Source organism: Pterocles gutturalis, unplaced genomic scaffold (genome assembly GCF_000699245.1).
Source record: "Pterocles gutturalis isolate BGI_N339 unplaced genomic scaffold, ASM69924v1 scaffold42121, whole genome shotgun sequence".
Lineage (NCBI taxonomy): Eukaryota > Metazoa > Chordata > Aves > Pterocliformes > Pteroclidae > Pterocles > Pterocles gutturalis.
This window is the reverse complement of record NW_010101943.1, coordinates 19,648-40,519: the sequence shown is the minus strand read 5'-3', so window position 1 is coordinate 40,519 and position 20,872 is coordinate 19,648. Positions and strand designations below refer to the sequence as shown.

General features: G+C 44.9%; 1 protein-coding gene across 1 annotated transcript; it reads left to right on the top strand.

Annotated features, from left to right (window-relative positions):
- Positions 1–679: 679 nt before the first annotated feature.
- Positions 680–20,872, top strand: LOC104470118 (ALK tyrosine kinase receptor-like). The gene is made up of 12 exons (XM_010084931.1): positions 680–923; positions 2,116–2,214; positions 3,967–4,153; positions 6,353–6,443; positions 7,356–7,420; positions 8,288–8,417; positions 14,041–14,138; positions 15,217–15,309; positions 17,059–17,160; positions 18,091–18,225; positions 18,810–18,900; positions 20,168–20,872. Exons 1-12 carry the CDS (start codon positions 680–682, stop codon positions 20,870–20,872), a joined length of 2,040 nt encoding a protein of 679 aa, XP_010083233.1.

The following is a 20,872-nucleotide window of genomic DNA, read 5'->3' as shown; positions in this document are numbered from 1 at the left end:
CCCAAACCATTCTGTGTTTCTATGATTCTTTATAGTGTACCAGCCTCTGGAATAATTTTGTCTAAGGAAAGTGGTAACAGAACCTCATAGTTCAGATAATTTAGGAAAGAAACAAAGTACCTGACTATTTAGTAACAGACATGTGCCTTAGAGTATCCCTCAGCAAAGCATGCAGGCTAGACCAGGGAGTTTCTAGAGAAAACAGTGCAGTGCTGCCCAGCAGTGCATGGGAGTGATAAATACTGCCACTCCAGCCTGTGTTTGCCCAGAAGTCAGTGTCTTGAATATGTTTGCAATGTGTTCAGAAAACACAAAAAATATGTTTGCTCAAAAAAAAAAATGTTTGCTTTAGAACAGCCAGAAGTATTTTCAAATACATGGACTCTGGCCTGATAGATTCAGCCAGAATGTTTTGAAAACATTGCAGTGTTTGATCTCAGAGGGAGTAAAGGCCAGGAAAGAGAAGGGTGAACCCCACGGACCACTGAAAGGGTGGGTTTTCCTTAGGCTCTTTGCTAACCTGGTAGGACTACCTACTAAAAGAGAGCCAGTGCACCTCAACTGCAGCGGTGCTAATTTAGCTGGATGTTATTTTCTACCTGAGAAAAGGACAGGAGCTATGGAAGGTTGGGAGAAATCAGTTTCTTAAATGAAGCCCACCCTGCCACACCTGGCAATCATGACCACCATGTCCCCTGTTTCTGTCAGTGCCCAAAGGAATGATATGATCTTCACTGTAATTAACTCAGCTTCTTTCATCCACTCCCTAGTGACAGAGGGGCACGGAGAGGTGGATATTAGGCTGCATCTTAACTGCAGCCACTGTGAGATGGACGAGTGCCGTGTTGATCTTGAGACTCAAAAAGTCATTTGCTTTTGTGAGCCAGGCACAGAGCTGGCTGAGGATGGTGTGTCTTGCATAGGTAAGTAGGTGCATGGGGTAGGCTGGTAGTGTGTGAAGCAGAAAATGCATGATAAAAATCTGAAGTTTGTACTGCAAGACAGCCTGGAAGTGTTATCTGGTTTCTTTCTCAAAACTAGCTTCTGTTGAATATTTCCTTCTTCCCTGCTGGTATATGCTGCAGAGTTATTTTGCTAGGATACAGACACATGGGTGCTGAGGCACTTGTTTGCTTTATGGTACATGTTTGGCATATTGGGCAGCACTGAGGAGAGTCAAATTTTGCATCTGGTTGCACTAATGCTCACATTCTGCTTTGAAATCATGAAAGTTTGTTCACTGAAGGCATTTTCCAGCTAAACTTAACTTCTGGGTCTGCCCTCTTAAGAACCAAAGCAATGTACAAGCTGAAGGAGAATATCATTCCTGTGGATTTGGACATATAACATGCATGTGCAGAATCTATAAGAAATGCTTTGTGAGAGATCTCTGAGGAAAACTAAACTCTCTGTACTTGCTTTACTTGAAAAACCAAATGCTCAGAGCTAGGTTTCCTTCATATTCTTGCCCAGCAATTAGAGAACATGACTCTGGGGTTTCAGGATCTCAGCTCTCAGCTTTGTCACTGGCATGAGAAAGATGTTCTGTATTTTTGCCATTTCCATCTATAAAATGGGTAAAAAGCGCAGTCATTTTGCCAGGGTGAAGTAATTCTTAATAGATGGTCATTGAATGCCTTGTGGTCCCAAGTGAAGATGCAGCTGTGGAATACTTTGTACTACGCTTATGGTTATCAGGTTTTTCTGCCTGGATTAGATGCATTTAGGAGATGATACATTGCAGTCCTCCTGCTTTTGCTGTGATTTGGCATTGATAGCAGCACTTTAACCCTAGCAGTGTAATGTTCTTCCCACCTCCCCAACCTCCTGCCCCTGGTTTTTATGGTCTTGTTTTCATACCCAGGGAGTGCGCATGGTAATTTGTTGATGGCAAACCATCTGTTTTAATAGCTTGATGCTAATTGAGGAAAGTGAAACAATGAGGTATTAGAGGTCATAGATCCTGAGAACTGATCATGCTAGAGGTTGCTCCTACACTGTAGGAGCAGCAGATGAGCAAATGGAAAGAAGAGCAGAAAAATCTGTCTGCAAAAAAGTGGCTGCTGGAAGATCATTTCAAACATGTAATTCCTCCTTCTCCTGCCTCTCTTACAGCTGAGCCGGTGGTTCATCTCCCTCTCTCCTTGGTCTTGTCTGTAGTGACTTCAGCACTGGTGGCTGCTTTAATTTTGGCTTTTTCAGGAATCATGATAGGTGAGTGTTTCTCTGCAAAAGATATTTTTGTATGAGTGCTGGATCTGATCCAGGGATAATTGGGTCCTGGGAGGCAAAAGGATTCAGATTTTTAGCTACTGCTGTATTTAATGACACCTTCCCACACATGCGCCTTAACTTCAGATCTCAGTGGTTGTTTCTAACCACTATGGCCAATTTGAGGAGGTTTCAGTTACTGACCGCATCTCACAAGAGACATTATTGCTTGTGTTGTAGTGTAAACTTGCCAGAACACAACTGCTACTGGTTTTGTGAGATCTGTTGGTGCTTAATGCCTAAAAGTAAGCTTCTTTATTTGTGTGCCTATATACAGATGTAGCTTCTTAATGTATGACATTGAAGCTTGAAATTCTCACATAGAACTTTACAAAGTGCTCCTAGTAGGATGTGGGCATTCTTGGCATCTTTATGTGAAATGCGTATTTTTCACTTTTTCATTTTCTTCTTTTAAACAATTGCTCACCTGCATTTGAGTGCAAGCAGAATAGATGTGAATCAATAAAAAGCAGACAGAGATTCAAACCACAGCTCTGCCACCTTTCTTTGTCCACACTGTGTATAGTCTGGGGGAGGGGAGGGATATACCCAGAGCAGCAAATGGCAACTATTAAATTAGATTTGTGCAGCTGTTTCAGTTTTAAGAATTTCAGGAGTTAGCAGTTTCACACACATGGTCCTAAATGTGTGATTTCTGGCCAGACAGTACCCCTTTAAAGTTACTAATTACTTCTCAGGGAGTGGGAGAGTAATCCTCTTTCCATCCAACCAGCCTATCATTGCCATCTTAGGGGAGAGCAGCGATTTAAAAAATCAAAGCAGAAGCAACCAGGAGGAAAATGGAGGACAGGAAGGGTTTGTGGATAGGTCATTACATCCGTCTGCCTTTGCAAGTGCATGTTTACCCCTTAAATTCTTCCCCTGAGCAACATCTGCTGGAGAAGATGCAATAACTATTACCATCGCAGTCTTTGGGCTCAATCCAGCTCCCACAGAAATCAATGGTGAGGGTAATAGTAATTTAACCTGCTCACGATTGGCATCTTGCTTTGAAAAAAATACTGCAATATCAATTACTGTTTCAAGTAATATCCGCAGGATATCTTCTTTCAAGGTGTGGTTTCTAATGATGTTTCAGAAGTATCAGTGAAGTGATTCAAGGAATATAACACTACCATAAACTTATTTCAAATTTAGTTCAACTCTGTTGTTTAGAAACAGAGGAAGTTTTGCAAAACGAGCAAATTTTATATACAATCTGTTATTTTGAGGTAAGAACTCAGTCTATCCATTTTGAAGGATATGATGCAATACTTCATTTTGGATTTTAGTCACTTCTGTGTGATTTAGGAAAGTTGGTTATACCCAGACTCCCTCAAGTTTGGAACTGGACTCATACTTGGAATGTCCAGTTAAACTAAATAGAACAAAACAAAAGCCTCAGAACTGTGAAATCAGAGATCTCTGTAAGTTAAATTCATTTTACTTCTTCCAAATAGTCCATGAGCAAGCCTGTTTCTTCATCAGATATGTAAATCAAAGGTTCCTGGGTAACTTCAGATGCCATTTTCTATCAGTAATTATTTAATGTGCAGAAGTATGACAGTGTCACTGGCTGGTTTGATTCACTGAAATGTGGCCACACAGCGAATTCCAGTGAGACGTGCTGCATGGCTGCTGTCCTGTTCCCAAAGTCAATCTGTGTCTCTGGTTTACTGTGTTCTCCGTGTTCAGTGTATCGTCGGAAGCACCAGGAGCTACAAGCCATGCAGATGGAATTACAGAGCCCAGAATATAAACTCAGCAAGCTGCGTACCTCCACTATCATGACAGACTACAATCCCAACTACTGCTTTGCAGGAAAGACCACATCCATTAGTGACCTCAAAGAGGTGCCTCGAAAAAACATCTCCCTCATCCGGTAAATTCATCTTTGCCTTCCCCATGCTTCACATTATACACTGACATATGCTGGCTCTCTTGCACGAATGTGAACTCATGCCGTCATGCAGGCACATACAAATTCTCATGTACTTTTAGACTCATGCCCCTTTTCAAAAGAAAGGTGTAAAGCTGCATTAGTTAGGCTTGTGTGGAGGGGACTAGACTTTGGCAGTCTCCCTGACCTTTTACAGGTGCAGTGTTAATCATCTGGGATTATGAGAGGAACTGAAGAGTCATCACCAGTAATTCAGACACATCTTTTTCAGACTGTGCAATGAATGGCCCATTTCCAGTTATTAACTGAGGAAATGCTGGGAAGGCTGAGGCTTGTAGGCAGCTCTTTAAAAGTCTTTGATGGGATCTTTGGTAAAGACAATGACATCCTTAAGTCCAGGAAAAGCAACGGGTTTGAGACTAGCAGACAGTATTAAAAAGACAGGAGTATAAAGCCAGGAGGACAGTCATGTCTAGACCAGAACTTCTGAAAAGTTTGAAGTAGTCTCTTAAGAAAAATTCAGAGTTCTCTCCCACCTTGCTCTACGGCAGGATACAGTGCATGCCACTTGTGAATGTGATATTACCTGGTACCGTGCTGTTTTACACAAAAAGACAAGAAGTGGAAGCAGGAGAGCTTGGAAGACTAGGGAGCTTACGGTGCTAGAAAAGATGATGCTCAGAGCAGTCTATGGAGTCTTATCTCATTCCCCCTTGCCTGCACACCTGCATCTGGAAGTTTCCAGTGTACCCTGTGCTGATGCTGCCTTTGTCACTTGGGCTCTGAAAGGACTTTTGAAGCGTGGCAAGCTGCACAGAGCAGAGGATACAGCTGGGAACTGATAAGGGCAGAGAAGGTAGGCTTTTTGGGAGGAGACTGAGTTATGAGCTGTAGAGATCTGTTTTATACCCTCAGTTTGTAATAAGTCAATCACAGCCAGGAAGTGTGTCTGAAGCTGATACCTACAAATGTTATTAAAAGAAGTGGTTGAATCACAGGCAACACAAGTCCTCACTGTGGTTTCACTGCCTGAACTGGTCTTTATCCTGGGAAAACTACAGACAGAGCTTATGCAACAAGAGAGCAGACTGCTCTTATTAGCACCTGTTTTAACTGACAGGAGGGCAACAGCCTGTGCAAAAACAGTCCACCAATAGACCAGAGAACAGAACCAGTGCAGCTCTCAGGCCAGACCTGGCTCTGCCAGGAAAGTGTGTGTTATAGAAGAGAGCCTTATTGTGAGAGACTTTTACCCAGATTGAGATGCAGGAATGTCTCTTAGAGGCTCAAACTACTACTGCCCAATGTGCAGCCCCTGCAGGGTTAAGAGGGACTCAGGATCTGGGATGCAGCCTCATTCTCTGCCAGAGTTCACTATGTTGTTACGAAATGTCACCTATGTGGTATAGCTATTGTTGTACCAGTTGACTTAACGTTAAGTGAGTGAAGACTGAACAGACACGTATGCAAAATCTGTATCGCAAGGACATAGGACAGGATCTGTTTTGTGATTAATTCCTTTCTCTTTTTTCTTGTACCCTTATCCAAAATAAAACTATAAATTTCATAATATGATCACTGCCAGAAACAATTCTCAGCACGAATTCCTAGAGCTGAGTGCTTTACAAAGCACTGTCATCACCATTTACTGGCTAGGCTGCTTACCCAGAATCACAAAATAAATCAGGAAATGACACATGGTTTAGAATGCAGGTCCTTTGAGATCCATTGTGCCTCCTAGTTTCTTGTTCAATGTTTTCTTTAATGGTGATGCATAAACATCACAGGAACTGTTAATGTGTTTAGGGTGTGGGAACATCCAGACTCAAGACCTATCTTTATTGACCTGTTTTGGAGTGCCCACCACTAGAGCACTGACACCAAAGCCATAGAAGAGTGCTATCCATCATGCACTTCAGTGCCAGCAGCTTGATTTCACTGGGAACTGTTCACTTTTGAGGATTGCTTTCCCTAACAATTAAATATATTGTAGGTCCAGGAAAGATCACATCAAGGACTGGTCCCCTGTGTAGTGTGAGAAGTGATGTAATCAGTGTCAATATTCAGTTCTCCCTGTTTCACTTGTATGAAAATTGTGAGCCCATTCTGTGAGCTATGACCACAGTGTTATAATGTATGTTCTCTGTAGTAAAACCTTCTTGTCTTCTCTGGTCTGTCCAGGGGTTTGGGCCACGGAGCCTTTGGTGAGGTATATGAAGGTCAGGTGGCAGGGATCCCCAGCGACCCCACTCCCTTGCAGGTGGCTGTGAAAGTAAGTGACAGTGTATGAGTTATCATGATGGTTTCATGCACCTTTCACCCAAGAGTTCCAATGCATTATAAAAATGAAGATGAATTAAGCATTACTATAGTACTGAAGGATGTGGCTAGAAAGGTTGCTGCTCTGTTGCAACACTTTAATCCATCATAGCAATGGTACAGCTTGTAGCATATGGGCTTGTGAGACTATTAAAAGAGGTCTGTAAGTAGCAAATAGGCAAAGATTTCCCATATAGCTGCAGTAGACTGCAGGTATGAGAAATAAATCCATCCTCTGCGTTCTACACCTGGTGTGGTAATCTGTCCAAAGCTTTTGAGTCAGAGAGCAGAAGTCTTCAGAGGGCCAAAAGCAGCTGGCACAGACATCAAGAGCCTGAAGGAAGGCGATAGCTGGTTTTCCAAGGATCTCATCTCTCCGTTACAGGATGGATATGCACTGGATGTGAAGCTAAATCCTAAGAGACCCTGCTAGGGATCTCCGGGTCTTCAGCAGCCTAGATAGCTTGTTTTTTCCTAGAGGTTGCATAGCAGCACAGTCCTACTGCTGGTTATAGTTAATTGTCTTGCTGGGAGGTAGGAATATTGGACTCTCAGAGAGCTCAGGAACTGTGGTCTCATTCCTCATCCTCTAAACAATAGAGTCCCTTGTATGTTCCCTGTGCACTCTGGGCTATTTCCTTTGCTGGGAGGAAGATGACAGTGGCATTGATGGGCCACACGTTCTGATCTGTACCTTTCAACAGACTTCACAGTCTAGTTTAGTACTGGTCTAGCTATTCTCTTAAGTTTCTTTTAGAGAAATAAGAATTTCTGCAGACAATGCTAGTGCTTTTGATTGTGCCGGATGTTCTACATCTGTAAGTTTAAATATCTTCTCCTTGTCAACCTGTTCTTTCTTTTCCAGACATTGCCAGAAGTGTGTTCGGAGCAAGATGAGCTGGACTTCCTCATGGAAGCTCTCATTATTAGGTGTGTATGAATAAGATGAACAGCACTTGTGTAGGCTTGCAAAGCCCAGCACTGTAAGGAAAAAATGTGCTTTGAGAGGTGATGTCCATGCAACACATCTACACAGTAGTTTTAGTGCATGGCTGTCAGTATTTTACAAGGAGGATGGACATTACCTTCCTTTTATATTCTTCTCAAAAATGAAGAGGCACCAGATGATTAAGGGCTGAATTTTCAAGAGGATCCACACTGGTTTTCATTATCCAAAGTGAAAATCTTTAGGACCAGTTTTCAGAATTGTTAATAGGATCCTTTGATTTCTCTTAGAGATCAGAACATGAGATAAAAACAAACTTTAGGCGTTTGTGTTTGACTAGTCAAAATTAACAGTCAGTGACTGAGTCCTAGAGTCCGTGGAAATAGTTTCCCGTCGCTTTGAGGTCTGGAGAAACAAGGAAGTATTAGAGCATAGACCTTGAGGAATATCCCCTACCTAAGCAGATTGCTGTGTCCATATGTTATTTGGAACAATTCTGCCCTAGCCCAGATTCTGCCCCTTGGATAGGGAAATTAGGAGCAGACTTTTCTCTGTTATCAGAGATTCTCTGCTTCCTGTGGCCCGCAAGTCTTGCTGTAGCTCAAAAAGTATACAGAATATAGAAGAGGAAAAGCAGCCAAGAGCCACTCCTTCCACACCTCTATTTCTGAACTGTGCCGACAGACACAGAGTGCAGGGGTAGCACTTTAGCTTCATTCAGTTACAATGCCTTTGAGATTTGTTACTTTCTGGGAAAAAAAAAAAATTCCCCACAGCAAAACGTTTTATTTTCTGCAATTGTGCTTTTTGGATCAAAGCTGCTCTATAATTGAGTCTCCCTGTCTCCACAGCAAATTCAACCACCAGAATATTGTGCGCTGTATTGGGGTGAGTTTGCAGGCACTGCCTCGTTTCATCCTGCTAGAGCTCATGGCTGGAGGTGACCTGAAATCGTTCCTGAGAGAGACGCGGCCTAGACCGGTAAGAAAATAGAAAATTGAATTTTGTTTGGTAAGCTGCTGCCACAAGACAAATACGTAACTATAAAAGAGCTGATCCATGCAGCTACTATTTCCCAGTATTTTAGAGGGTCAGAAAATTTCTGTTGCTAGAAGGCCACTCTGGGGGCAGGACACAGACATGCAGGGAACAGATGCTGCCGGGGTTACGCAGAAGTGACTCATCCCTGGACTTTGCTAGATAGCATTGCAGATACTATCTAAAGAAAGAACAAAAAGTTAAAAAAAAAAAAAAAGTTTAACTCTGCTCTTGCCTTCCTCACACCAGCTAGGGGCAAGTTTGGGGGAAGCATTGAGCTAGAGATTATAAATCCATTATTGAAACTGCTAATCAGGTGCATTTCTGTGGATATCTGTCAGTGCGAGTTTGACACAGGAAAGGAGGGAATCTGGCCTGGAGCTGTTGACTTAATAGCAAATACCTTTAGTCCAGAGTTCTAAAGATTTTCCCACTGAAATCAGCATCAATAAGAAAAGACAGTCAGTTAGAAATGTGTGAAAAATAAATTATGACTTCTGGAGAGGAATCAGTATTTCAGAAGAATAAAGTTTTCCCTGAGCCTTTGGATCAGAAGGGCACCCAGATGGTATTGGAGTTTAGCACCAGGGCCCCGCTTCATACTTTGTCTCTAGGTTTCTTTGACACAGGGCAAAATGCTGTATTTTATCAGTACAAGAGAGACACGAATTGGCTCTGTCAGATATAAGCAAGACTCTTCCTTGAGGCATCTAGAAACAGACTGGCTTTGTATTTTTTCCCTGCATTCTGGTTTTCAGACTTATTAAATGGTCTGTGTTGCTCAGGAGCACCACAGTCTTGGATAGGTTGCAATAAAGTGGTCCTGCCTGGATAAAAAGGCTAAACACCCAGAAAGTCAAGATGTTTGAAATCTGAGCAAGAAGTCTTTATAGAGGTTGGTTTCCTGTAGCACCTAGAGATGCTCGTCAGCTCATACAAATGGGCTGAACTTGGTGGTAGGTGAATGGGGAAATCCGTGTTCTGCAATGTGGGCTCTGCTCTCACCCGATGCAGAGCAAAATGGCATGGGCAAGGTATGCTGCCTGGTGGGTGCTTTGTTCAAAGCTTCCAGGACAGGCTGTGCTAGACATGTGAAGTGGCAGGTGAAACAGGATGCTGTAGGGCAAGGGTACCCATCACTTTGCAATGGAAGCATCTTTTTGGCTCGTTAAATTAGAGAAGCCAGCCTAGTAATGATCTGGGTCTTGTGAGGAACCAACAAGAACATTAGTCGTGGACAGCAGGAATTTTTATCTAGTTGCTGTAAAATAAACCAGTTGCTTTTGTGGTTGAAAAGCCCTTAATCTTTATAGGATGCAGTTATGGGAGCCTTCTGATCTGAGGGATTTCTTTCTGCTTGCCCCTACCCCGGTCATGTGTTCCTCCTTGCACACCAGGGCTTCCATTTCTGTTAGCGGTAGCTCTGTGCAACCCCTGTGAAAGCTTCCTTAGTGTTTCTCTTTCTGCCTTCACAGTCTCTCCTTCCTCATCTCTACTTTCCTTGTCCTTCCTGACCTGTTTGAGGTTATCTGAGACTGACTGTAACTACTACTACACACAGGGGCTGTTCCCAGCACCTTGAAGATCCTCCCCTCTTCCTGCACTTAACTTGCTCCCAGGACTGAAGCAGACCTGGGACTGATGCTGCTGTTTTCTGCTCTGTCCCATGCCTGTCACACATTGGGAAAGCTGTGAGTTCAAATGCAAATGAGCAGTTGCAAGCTGGAACTGATTCAGAAAAAACAGTTTCTATTCCCTCTTTAACAGCTTGGTGAACGTGGACAGCCTGACTCTGTGCAGACACAGAACCACATTTTTCTGCTCCACTTCCAACACCTTATTTCCTTGCCCCTTGCCTTGCCCCACTTCTGCTGCCATACCTCATGGTGGCTGCCTGGCGAGAATGATGGGGTAATTCATTGTCTGGCTGCCAGGGCAGCTTCTGCGGGGCTAAGGGCACCTGCGAGTGCTGAGAAATCAGCCTCTGGTGCACACAGTTGGCTGCTGGCTCAGAAACTGTGAAGCTAGGAGGCTGACTTGCTGATGAGAGATGAGATGTGTGCAGGGTGTTGTGCTCTGTGAAGTGTGGGATCCAGCTGTGGGAGTGGATTTACCCTCTGCATATACTTGAGCTGTGACAGAGTCTGGAGCTGAGACCCGTGGCTCAGTTCCGCTGAATATGTCTTTGCTCTCAATGAACCCTGAGCTGCCTTGTTCCTTCTGTTGCTCATTCAGGGAAGACAGGCAGACAGTAGATATAGCAGACTGGACGTCTAGCTTTCCAAGCCTGTTAAAGGAAAGGAAAGACAAGGAACAGCATAAACAGGCTTTGATGAGCTTTGCTTCCAACACAAATTAATTGAACACACAAGACCTAGCTGCCTGACTCAGTAACAGAGGTATGCTGCGCGGTAAGCACCGTATGAATTGCTGTTGTCATTTCCCTTTGGTTTTTCCCCAGTTTTGTATTTTCTAGCTGATTTCCTTACTACCTTGTCTTTCCCACCTACTTCTGCTTCCAGCCTGATTGCAAAAGGGATTTATGTGTTTGTTCCCTACCTTCATTGCCCAGTTGCTCTCCCCACTCCCCTGCCAGTTACTCTGAATTCATTTGCCAGTTTCAGTCAAATTTAATGGAAGTGTGAAAGGCATTAATATCTCCTCAGGCTTCATAAAAAAGTAAGCACTGCGTGAGAGCAAGCACTGAGCAAAACAAGTTGTCTTGTTTGGCTTGCCACTGGCCAGCAAGAACCTGTGTGACTTGGAGCAAGACACACACAGCATGCTGCCGTGCGCTTAGCCACAGAAAAGATGCAAGGGAACAGAGGGAATGGTGAAGGAGAAGGTGAAGCGAGGGAAGGGGGAACTTAAGACATTGTGAGGAATGTGAAATGGGAAGCTAGAGCGACCACTGGAGGTATCAGGACATGGAATCCAACTTAATGGGAGATCAGGATGCTGCCAGCACAGATTGTTGCATATTGTTCAACTGTGTTCTTCATGGAAATAAGGACAGCCATGTTCAGCCAACAGATAGTGATTCTTCTGGACTCCAAGCAAAAATTATCGTATATGTAAGGCAAATATGTATCCAATATGACTGATGCAATACCAGTAGTGACTCTTGTGGAATATCATCGGTTTATGCCAGCCAGGTCTATCCATAAGCTTCAGGTTCATACTTCTCCACGGGTCCAGGGTTTACAGCCCTGAAGGATTTCTGTGTTCCATTTCTAATAAAGTTGCGCATCTATTACAGGATTACCCCTTCCTCCTTGTCTAGAGAGAGGCAGTCTGGTAGATAAAGAGATGCCTGGCATCAGAGCCTCTGCTCATTATGAGCATTGCAGAATTGTCCATTCTGGGAAGTTCAGTGCTGATCTTTCACACACAGCACAGCAATCAAAGAACAGCTCTGGAAGATAAATCGTATACAGAGAAATTATTCCCCTCCTTTGTGTTGTGCAGCCTGTTGCACAGAGCAGTGATTACACTGAACAATACACAGAATTTCATTCATCTTTAGCAAGATTCAGCCTCACCCGGGGAGGTGTCACGCTCGTGCTTCCAGCATGCCCACTGCTCTGCGCAGCAGTGCATTGCAACTGGCACATTGTCCATTCATCTGGGGAGCAAAAGCTGTAAAGTGAACACTTTGGTGTCTCAAGGCTGCTCCCCTTGCAAAAAAATCCCAAACCTCCATTTTTCAAACAAATTACATGGCTAAATTGTCCTTGGCTGGGCAGTCACATCTGTTTTAAGACTATATTTAGCCAAATAAAAGGTGGAAGGAATTCATCCAAGGAGGGGAAGGAAGAGGGAAAAAAAGGGAAAAAGATAAAATATCTGTTCAAATCAGCTTGTGGCTTCAGCCTACTGACTGCCTTGCAGCATAGCTCAGATCTGGAATTGATTGCACAGTAAAGAATTGGCTTTTTCACTCGGTTTTCACTTCAGGTTTCTGACCTTTGCTCAGAAGACGAGGGAATGGGTAGATTGAGATATTAATTTCCCTTTGGTTGTGGGCTGAAAGGGGAAAAAGAAGGCATCAGCATCCTTTCTTACTGTAGCCATCTTGTGTAGCTTCTTCACTTTAACTCACAGAGGTAAAAAAGATTATTCCCCCTTCCCCACAAAAAAAGGGGCTGAGCGAGAGGCTTTGTTTCCAGGAAATGGTTACTCTACAAAAAGAAAGGCTTAGGGGGAGAAGCAGTCAGGTGTTTTAAAGAATCAGTTAAGTATATACATGCAATGAACTGTACTGTGTAAATAATAAAATATAGGCAGATGATACAGTCAGAAGTTATTTTGTTTCATGGCACTGCACTGAAAAAACAAAAGGCTTTGTTCATACAGAGATGCAGCATTTTTCAATTATTTAATTATTCAACGATTAAGTCCAGGTTTTTCCCAATCTCTTCAGAAGACAAGACTTTTTAAGGTTTTACGAGCCAGTGCCCACTGTTTAACTACTTGCTGCTGCCTGCAGAGCCGGGACTTATTTCCAGTCCCAGTTAGCAGTGGTTTAAATCAGGTGGGATGGCCAGCACAGCATTGCATCAGTCTGGAGACATGTTTCATCACAACAGATGGGCTAGCAGGGCTAGCAGTCCCTGTCATGGGAGAACCAGTGCTTGTTTGTGCATCAGTGGGAGAGACCCATGGGCAGGTGTGCCTTTGGGGCACTGGGCAGAATGGTAGGCATCAGGAGAGAGAGACAGAGGGTGGGATAGGCTTGTTTGGTCAAAGATAAACACAACTAAGGCCACAGATAAACACTGAGCTAGTAAATGGCTGCTGTGGAATAGCAGTCACTGCCACTCAGTTGTTTGTCATTGCCCCACAGGCAGCAGCGATTTCCTCCTCCCCACCAGGACTGGCAGCAGGGATCACTGATTCACACCTCAGTGCAGAAGCTGATGGTTTGGCTTCAGAGGCCAGCAAACACAGGCCGGTGCGAAGCCTGCCCTTTTCACTAAAGCATCTGGCTCCTGCTGGCAAGGACTGGAGACTTCATCAGAGGGGCAGGAACAAGGAGTTGGCAGCTTTAATCTTCCAGAGCTGCTGGCTGTGCAAACCTGTGTCAGTGCTCCGAGGCGCAAGATAAAACCTCCACATTTTTTAAGAGCAAATGTGACTCATGCCATTATAGAAAATGTCATTCTCATTGTTCAAGGTTACTTTAGACAGGAGCTAGCAATAATACAAAGAAATGGAGTGAGGACCAGTTCAGGCTACAGATCTCCTCAGAAAACATGCTGATAATTCAGAAGTATCTCCTATGGGAACTGGGGGAAATTCTTACAGGGGCATCCCAATGGAGCTGGAAAGTCAGATCCAGCTGTTCTGATTCTGTCCCTGGGATTTGTATGACATCGTGCCTGCACATCCTTTGCATAGTTCATGGATATGAACTCTCTCTTCCGCATTTCTGTAATCCCTTTGTGTATTAAGATCTGAGCTAAATCACTCATTGGGATAGTTCCCAGCACTGCATAAGTGACGAATCATGCCTCATGCCGTGTTCTCGCTTTTTAACCCATGTTTGTCCCTTGTCTTTTGGCAGAACCAGCCCTCCTCCCTTTCCATGCTGGATTTGCTCCATGTGGCTCGTGACATTGCTTGTGGGTGTCAGTACCTGGAGGAGAACCACTTCATTCACAGGTAGGTGAACACATCTGTGTCAGCATGGGCATGACTTGCATACAGGCCAGCATGGACTTGTAATGCCCTGCTTGATATGTTTATGTCCTGCTGCACTCTAGTGGCTGCATACCTTTAAACAAGGTAGATAACATCAGAATCACAGAAGCAATTAACAGAAAATCTGTTATAATTCAGGTTGCAGAGGTCTGTATTTTTACCAGAGATCTTGAGCTCTGTCTCATGCCTGCACTTGTGCAGCCTGTGTGGCTACTCTGCAAATGGAAGCACGATCTCATGACAGAAGTCTTCAAAGTTCTCCCTGTCATTGATTTTGCTTATTGCCTTTCTGCTCATTCTGGAACCCTTTTCTTCTCCCTCTCGAGGAACGGCTGTACAAGTACGGCCAGGAGTGCAACACCTTGTGACTATTATTACCTGCTCCTGCAGAACAGGGTGTTTGACAAGTGTCTAACTTTCTGCCCTTTGAGTAGAGAAAGATTGTAGTTTACTCTTCCGAAAGAGTTACCCACAAGGTATGCCACCATGCTATTCAGATCTCAAGGTTCACTTCAACCCAGCAGAGCTGGAGCTGGAGCTTTACCTGCATACACAGATTCAGGCCCATGCCAGAGCAACACCTGCACATTGTTGTTCTTCCTGTCTCTGACCATACTGCACCCATTTGACAATATTTGAACAAGCATGATAGGAACAGGTCAGTGGATCATCCCCCAGACAGTTCGATGTTGGGACTGGTACGTTGCTGAAATCGGCCCCACTGCTTACAGCTCCTTAGAGACTTAAAAATAGCTTCTGGGGTGAAGGGAGGCTCACAGGAGGCCCATCCTTTCAGCTGGAAGATGTTACATGAAGTTTAAAAAGGAAATGTTAAAGAGCAGAACTGCTGCTGCTGTTGGAGTAGATTGGAATTTGGGACATCACTAGTTATCCATAAACACTGACTTTTCTGGCTGTTGTGGGCTCTCTGCAGCTCAGGAAACTAGGTACTATTCTTTGTTTTCTTTTTGTCTTGCGAAATTGTCGAATGATTAAGTGGTTCTTCTCTTTCTGTTGCTTTTCTTCCCTTTCCTTGTAGGGATATTGCTGCCAGGAACTGCCTCCTTACCTGTCGAGGGCCTGGGAGAGTGGCTAAAATTGGAGACTTTGGAATGGCCCGGGATATATACAGGTAGCAGAGCTTGAGCCCCGGGCATCCACAAGCAGAAGCTTGATAAAATGAGGGAGGAGCAGTGTTCGTGCAGGAGAGCAGGCTTGTGTGCTGCTCTGCACAACCCCAGCAAGGCAAGAATGGAGAGATCCCACCCTGATGAACTTTAGTTAGAGCTTTTTTGGTGTTTGCCTTCACCTGTAGTTTAGCTGTGCTCTGGAGTCTTTCCCCACTCCTGACAGCTTTCTTCTGGGTAATGAAGTCTGGTGGTCATGGAAGGCATATTTCCTCCCTCTTGTACTTTGTCCTCAGGTTCTTGTCTTCACTTTCTCCGCAGTGAATGGCATTGATGTGCCCTTTTGTTTTGTGGTCCCAAATCATTCTGAGCTTAATCTCTCTCCTTGATACTACCCCTGCCCCTTTGGTTTGGTGTCATCAGTAAATCTCCTCAATTTACTGCAGATAAAGGAGGAAGGTACAGAGGAAGGTCAGGAAAATGTAATCATCCAAACTGGAATTCAGCCAGGGCACAGAGTTAACTACTCTGCTCTTGCAAGAAGTGCCAGGAAATCTTTAATGACCACGAGCAGTCAGGGCTGCAGTTTGCTATCTCATCTTCCAGATAGCACCTCCAGAAGTGCGGCACCAGGTCCTGCTGTGCTGAGGAATTGATTTGCCTCTGACTCGGAGGAAGGAATGCCTTGTACTCAGTCACCTGCACTGTTTATTCCAGTGCCTCGTCTTCTTTTTTTCCTGCTTGGGGATTCTCCCATGCAATTACTAAGCCAGACCTGCCTCTGCTTAGCTTGAGATCTAACAGTATCACAGCCTGAGGTGATGCAAACAGAGTGCTACCTTCAGAAACCCAAGTGTATCAGAGCTGCTTTTTCCACCCCTTGCCTCCCTCTCCCTTTAAAAAGAGCCCCCACTTGGCCCTACTGTCAGATGGGACTCTGCTGGGACAAAGTAGCATCTGTCACACTCACACAATCAGCAGAACCAACTGCCAAGATTAATGCTTTGGTGCGAAGTTTTCAAAGGTGCCTTTGAAGCCTGCACATGTTTCTGTGTCCACAAATATCCTTTGGATGCTCAGGCTGTGTAGTTACGCACAGTGATACCAGCTCGCATGAGCAGCCTCCTGCAGCTGCCAGCACCGGATTTGGGGCTTGTAGGTTTTATTTTTTTAAATTATTACAACACTGAAGGACTGATGTAATTCCCATCTCAGGAGCATGGGAGGTGGTTTTTGTACTACTGCCCCAGCTCTAGCAGCCAAGCATCCTCCTCGTCAAGCTCCTCATTTTTACACAGGGGTTTGGATTCACCTGCAGTGCTTTAGACTGGGTACACGTGGGACAGACTTGTTTTTTGGTCAGGTTTTTTTTGGACAGGTTTATTTTTGGTGGGGATGCTCAAGGTGATCACATGTGAGGTCAGGTGGAGATCTTGCTGTGGCTGAAAAGTGCAGGACAATGGCTCCGCTAGCAGCAGTTTACTGTGTGAGTAATGCACACGGATAAGAATAACATGGGTTAACCAGATCAGGCCTGAAGGGAGGGAGATGAGAGCAGTCTTTCCATGGTCTGCCCATTTCCACTGTTTTTGTGAGAAGGAACAGGTCTCTTCAGCATTTTCTCTGCCATGTTGTTTCGCCTAAATTAGTCTCTCCTCTGGCTTATAATTTTAAGATTTGTAATTATAAAAATCCCCAATTAATGACAGTTTCTGAATTCTTGGCCAACTCTTTGTTTTGTTTGTTCTTTGCAGAGCCAGCTACTATCGGAAGGGTGGGTGTGCAATGTTGCCTGTCAAATGGATGCCTCCGGAGGCTTTCATGGAAGGGATATTTACATCAAAAACAGACACGTGGTGCGCTTCCTTCTCTGTGTTGTAACCACTTTTGTAAAGTGTGAATATTTGGTAAAAACACATGTTCTTGTACATTTCCCCTTTACTAAAAAGACAAGCTGGGTCTTTCAGAGCCAGTAATCTTGGAGGAGATGAGGGAACAGCAAGATCAGACCTGTGCAAAGGCAGGTGCTGCTGGGGAGGTGAGCAGGCAGGGAAGGGAGCTTGAGGCAGATGCAGGTGCTGCTTTGCTGCTACAGGGAGGAAAGCATGAGTTCCACACTGAGCTGCTGCCTGGCTCAGCACAAAGCGCAAAAGTTTCCCATTGCTGCACTTTTTTTGCAATTTTAATTAACAAGATAGCGATTTCCAAGCAGCTGACCAGATGAATGGTTTGGGGGGGGGCGTGTCTTGTCCCAGCCATTGTCCCCAGGGCTTTGCAGGCCACACCACACAGGCCCAGGACTGTGACATTAGCTGGGGAATGTTTTTGTTGTACTCTGAGCTACAGTGGGAGCTATGGGGCCCAGAGCATCATTGGGGATTCACTGGCATGTTATTTCCCACAGGGTAGCTTAATCAGGAGGAAAAGTTTGTCATAAGTGATGAGGCCACTGCTCCACTCAGTCCTGTCTCCAGCAGTGGCTGATGTCTCAGAATGGCATGACCTGACTTTCACATTTGTTAGATCTAGTTGAACATTTGAACCTATCTATATCATAGACTAAAGTCACTTAGCAGTCAACTACTAGTATTCATTAAATGATTCAAAGTCCACCATTACAACTACGCAGCTTGTTTATGCCTGAATCCTGCAGCAGTGGTTGCCACAAGCTGCCTGAGCAGAGGCTGCAAAGAGCAATGCTGACGGTACTGCACCCAAGGGCATTGCCCCTTGGTGATGGTCATTCCTGTATCCTTCATTTTGTTTTCCTTTGCTTTTGTATTCAGGTCCTTTGGCGTGTTGCTGTGGGAGATATTCTCTTTGGGATACATGCCCTACCCTAGCAAAAGTAACCAGGAGGTTCTGGAGTTTGTCACCAATGGAGGAAGGATGGATCCACCTAAAAACTGCCCTGGCCCTGTGTGAGAATTTAATTTTGATATATTCATGCAAATAAGTTTCTGTTTCAAATGCAGTTCTCTAGTCAAAAGTTAATGACATTTAAGATTGATCTTATTGTCTCTGATCTGCCTTTGGACTTGAGTGCCAGTGACTTCTCTACTATTTAATTTTTCTGTCTGTTTTGGACCCCTTGGAGAAGTACTGGCCACTGATTGTTTGGTCAAAGATGGTGCAGTATTTCTGTGTCTTGGGTTAGCTGTGAAACTTGCAAGTGCATAAGACTGTTCATGGGTAGGGGAAACAGGGCTCCATTATCTGCCCTGCCTATCGTTAGTGAATTGTCCAAGAGATTTCAGGTGGGTGAGTTATTTCTCTGATGTGCTGTGGATTTCACCCCACTGGTGGCCACGTTTCAGTGGGTCATTCAGTGACATTTCGTTGGTCACCAGTACAACAGTTGTCTGGTGCTGGGGAAGGCAGAGCAGTCTTATTTACTAGAAGTCAGAGTGGTGATGCATGCTTATGGTTTCTAAGTTGCAGTGACTAGGTGTTATGCACCAACAGGATCTGCCATTTACGAGCATTTCCTATTCTGCTCTTTCAGTTATCGCATTATGACCCAGTGTTGGCAGCACCAGCCTGAAGACCGGCCAAATTTTGCCATAATCCTGGAGAGAATTGAGTACTGCACTCAGGTATTGGTGTTCATTTGTCTCAAATGAGATGGGTGGAGAGAGTGGTTCTTGAGGAGCGGTCTAGGCAAGCCAGGACATGAGATGAGAAGGCAGCACTGCATTACTGCCATTAGCAGTCAGCCTGAGGCCAGTGGCTGGGATGTTTACCTCATTGGGTGGTTGATCCTTCTTGTCTTCCACTACTGAAAGGCACAGGCTTACACAGCTTCGCAAGTAGCAGACTTGCAGCTCTGCTTCTGCCCATAAAGGCACAAATTCCAACAAGCAAAAGAGCTGCGCCAGGCCAGCACCCGTACACGTTCCACGTGCTTCGTGTCAGCCGGTCTGCCCCAGTGTTTACCCTTAAGATGTGGTCAGCACTGAGCAGAAATGGTCCAGGCTCAGAACACCCTTTGCGGGTGGCTTCTGCAGCTATCGGCAATTTTCTGAATCTGACAGCGCTGGAGAAGGCAGTGGGGATTCTAAGGCTAGGCAATGGGGAAGGGATGTGGCTGGCTTTCCAGGATGATATTTTTTTTTACCGCCATTTTTAGCTTATGAGGAGTGGTTTCGAAAATGTTTTGCTGCCTGCATCAGCTCAGGCTTCTTGTGTGGCCTCACGCAGTTATTTGCCTCAGTCAGTTCGCTTTCCCTTGTTGTTTGGGAGGCTTGGTCTGTTTTTCATGTATATTTTCATGTTTTTCATGATCCTGGGATTGGGAGGCATTGTTTTCTGCTATCTACAGCTTGCCATGGCATCTAGCAGTAATTAAAAGTTGCCCAGATCACTGCATTTTCTCTCAGTTTAATTTTCAAAACTGCTTAAATAGCTCAGAACAGCAGTTCCTATGGATTTGGGTTTCAAGGGTATTGCCAGTATCGCCTCCTCTCTGCATTCCCATTCCTCCCTTGTGCGAAGGCAATACTTTCACGTGAGACTTTCTCAATATCATCTGAGAATGTTACAAACTTCAAGATTATATAGATTCCAAAACAACATTCCCACAGGAAATCTGGCTGAACATAAAAAACATTTTTCATTGGTTTTGTGCCTCTGCTGTTCTGTGGTGAGTTTCAGGGTTCCTTTTTTTTAGAGTTCAATTTTAAGGGTATCCCACTGCATCTCCCAGCTAACTGCATTTTGTCAGCATCCGCTACACATGGGGGCTTTGGGTAGTGGGAACGATGCTCTGTGATCATAGCAGTTGTCAATGTGTCGGGTTTTTAATCAAGTCCGAGTATGCTTGATGGCAGCAGACTCAGAAATTCTCATTGCTCTCTTCGGCAGGATCCAGATGTCATCAACACTGCGTTGCCAGTAGAATACGGCCCATCAGCCGAGGAGGAGGAGAAGGTAGCAATGCACCCCGATGATCCAGAAGGAATTCCTCCTCTCTTGGTCTCCACACACCGAGACAGAAAGAATGACAAGCAAACTCTGCCATCTCCACCACCCCCGCCGTCAGCCATCACTGCTGGAAAACCTCTCGGGAAAGTGGGAGCCTTGGAGCAGCCAGTGCCAGGGAAGGTGCCATCAGCCTCAGCAGGGGGACATATCAACATGGCCTATGCCCAGTCCAATCCCCCTTCCGAGCTGCACAAAAGCCGAGGCTCCAGAAACAAGCCCACCAACCTCTGGAATCCAACTTATGGTTCCTGGTTTGCAGAGAAGCAGGCCAGCAAAAACAGTACTCTGCTGGAGAAGGAGATGCCTGAGAGGGAGAATTTGGGACAGGAAGGAAACTGTATGGTGGGGCCCAACATTGTGACTGGCAGGCTGCCCGGCTCCTCCCTGCTATTAGAGCCATCTTCCCTCACAGCGAGTGTTAAAGAAGTGCCTCTCTTTAGGCTCCGCCACTTCCCCTGTGGCAATGTCAACTATGGATACCAACAGCAGGGCTTACCCTTGGAAGCCTCCACACCACCTTGCGCTAGCAGTTATGAGGACACCGTCCTTAGAAACAAGAGCCACATAACCCAGCAGGGGCCGTGA

Excerpts from the sequence above, each read along its gene's own strand:
- LOC104470118 (XM_010084931.1), top strand. The coding sequence starts at position 680 with ATGACCACCATGTCCCCTGTTTCTGTCAGTGCCCAAAGGAATGATATG. Across the intron at positions 924-2,115 it reads GGATGGTGTGTCTTGCATAG|CTGAGCCGGTGGTTCATCTC; the intron begins GTAAGTAGGTGC and ends CCTCTCTTACAG. Across the intron at positions 15,310-17,058 it reads ATGGCCCGGGATATATACAG|AGCCAGCTACTATCGGAAGG; the intron begins GTAGCAGAGCTT and ends TGTTCTTTGCAG.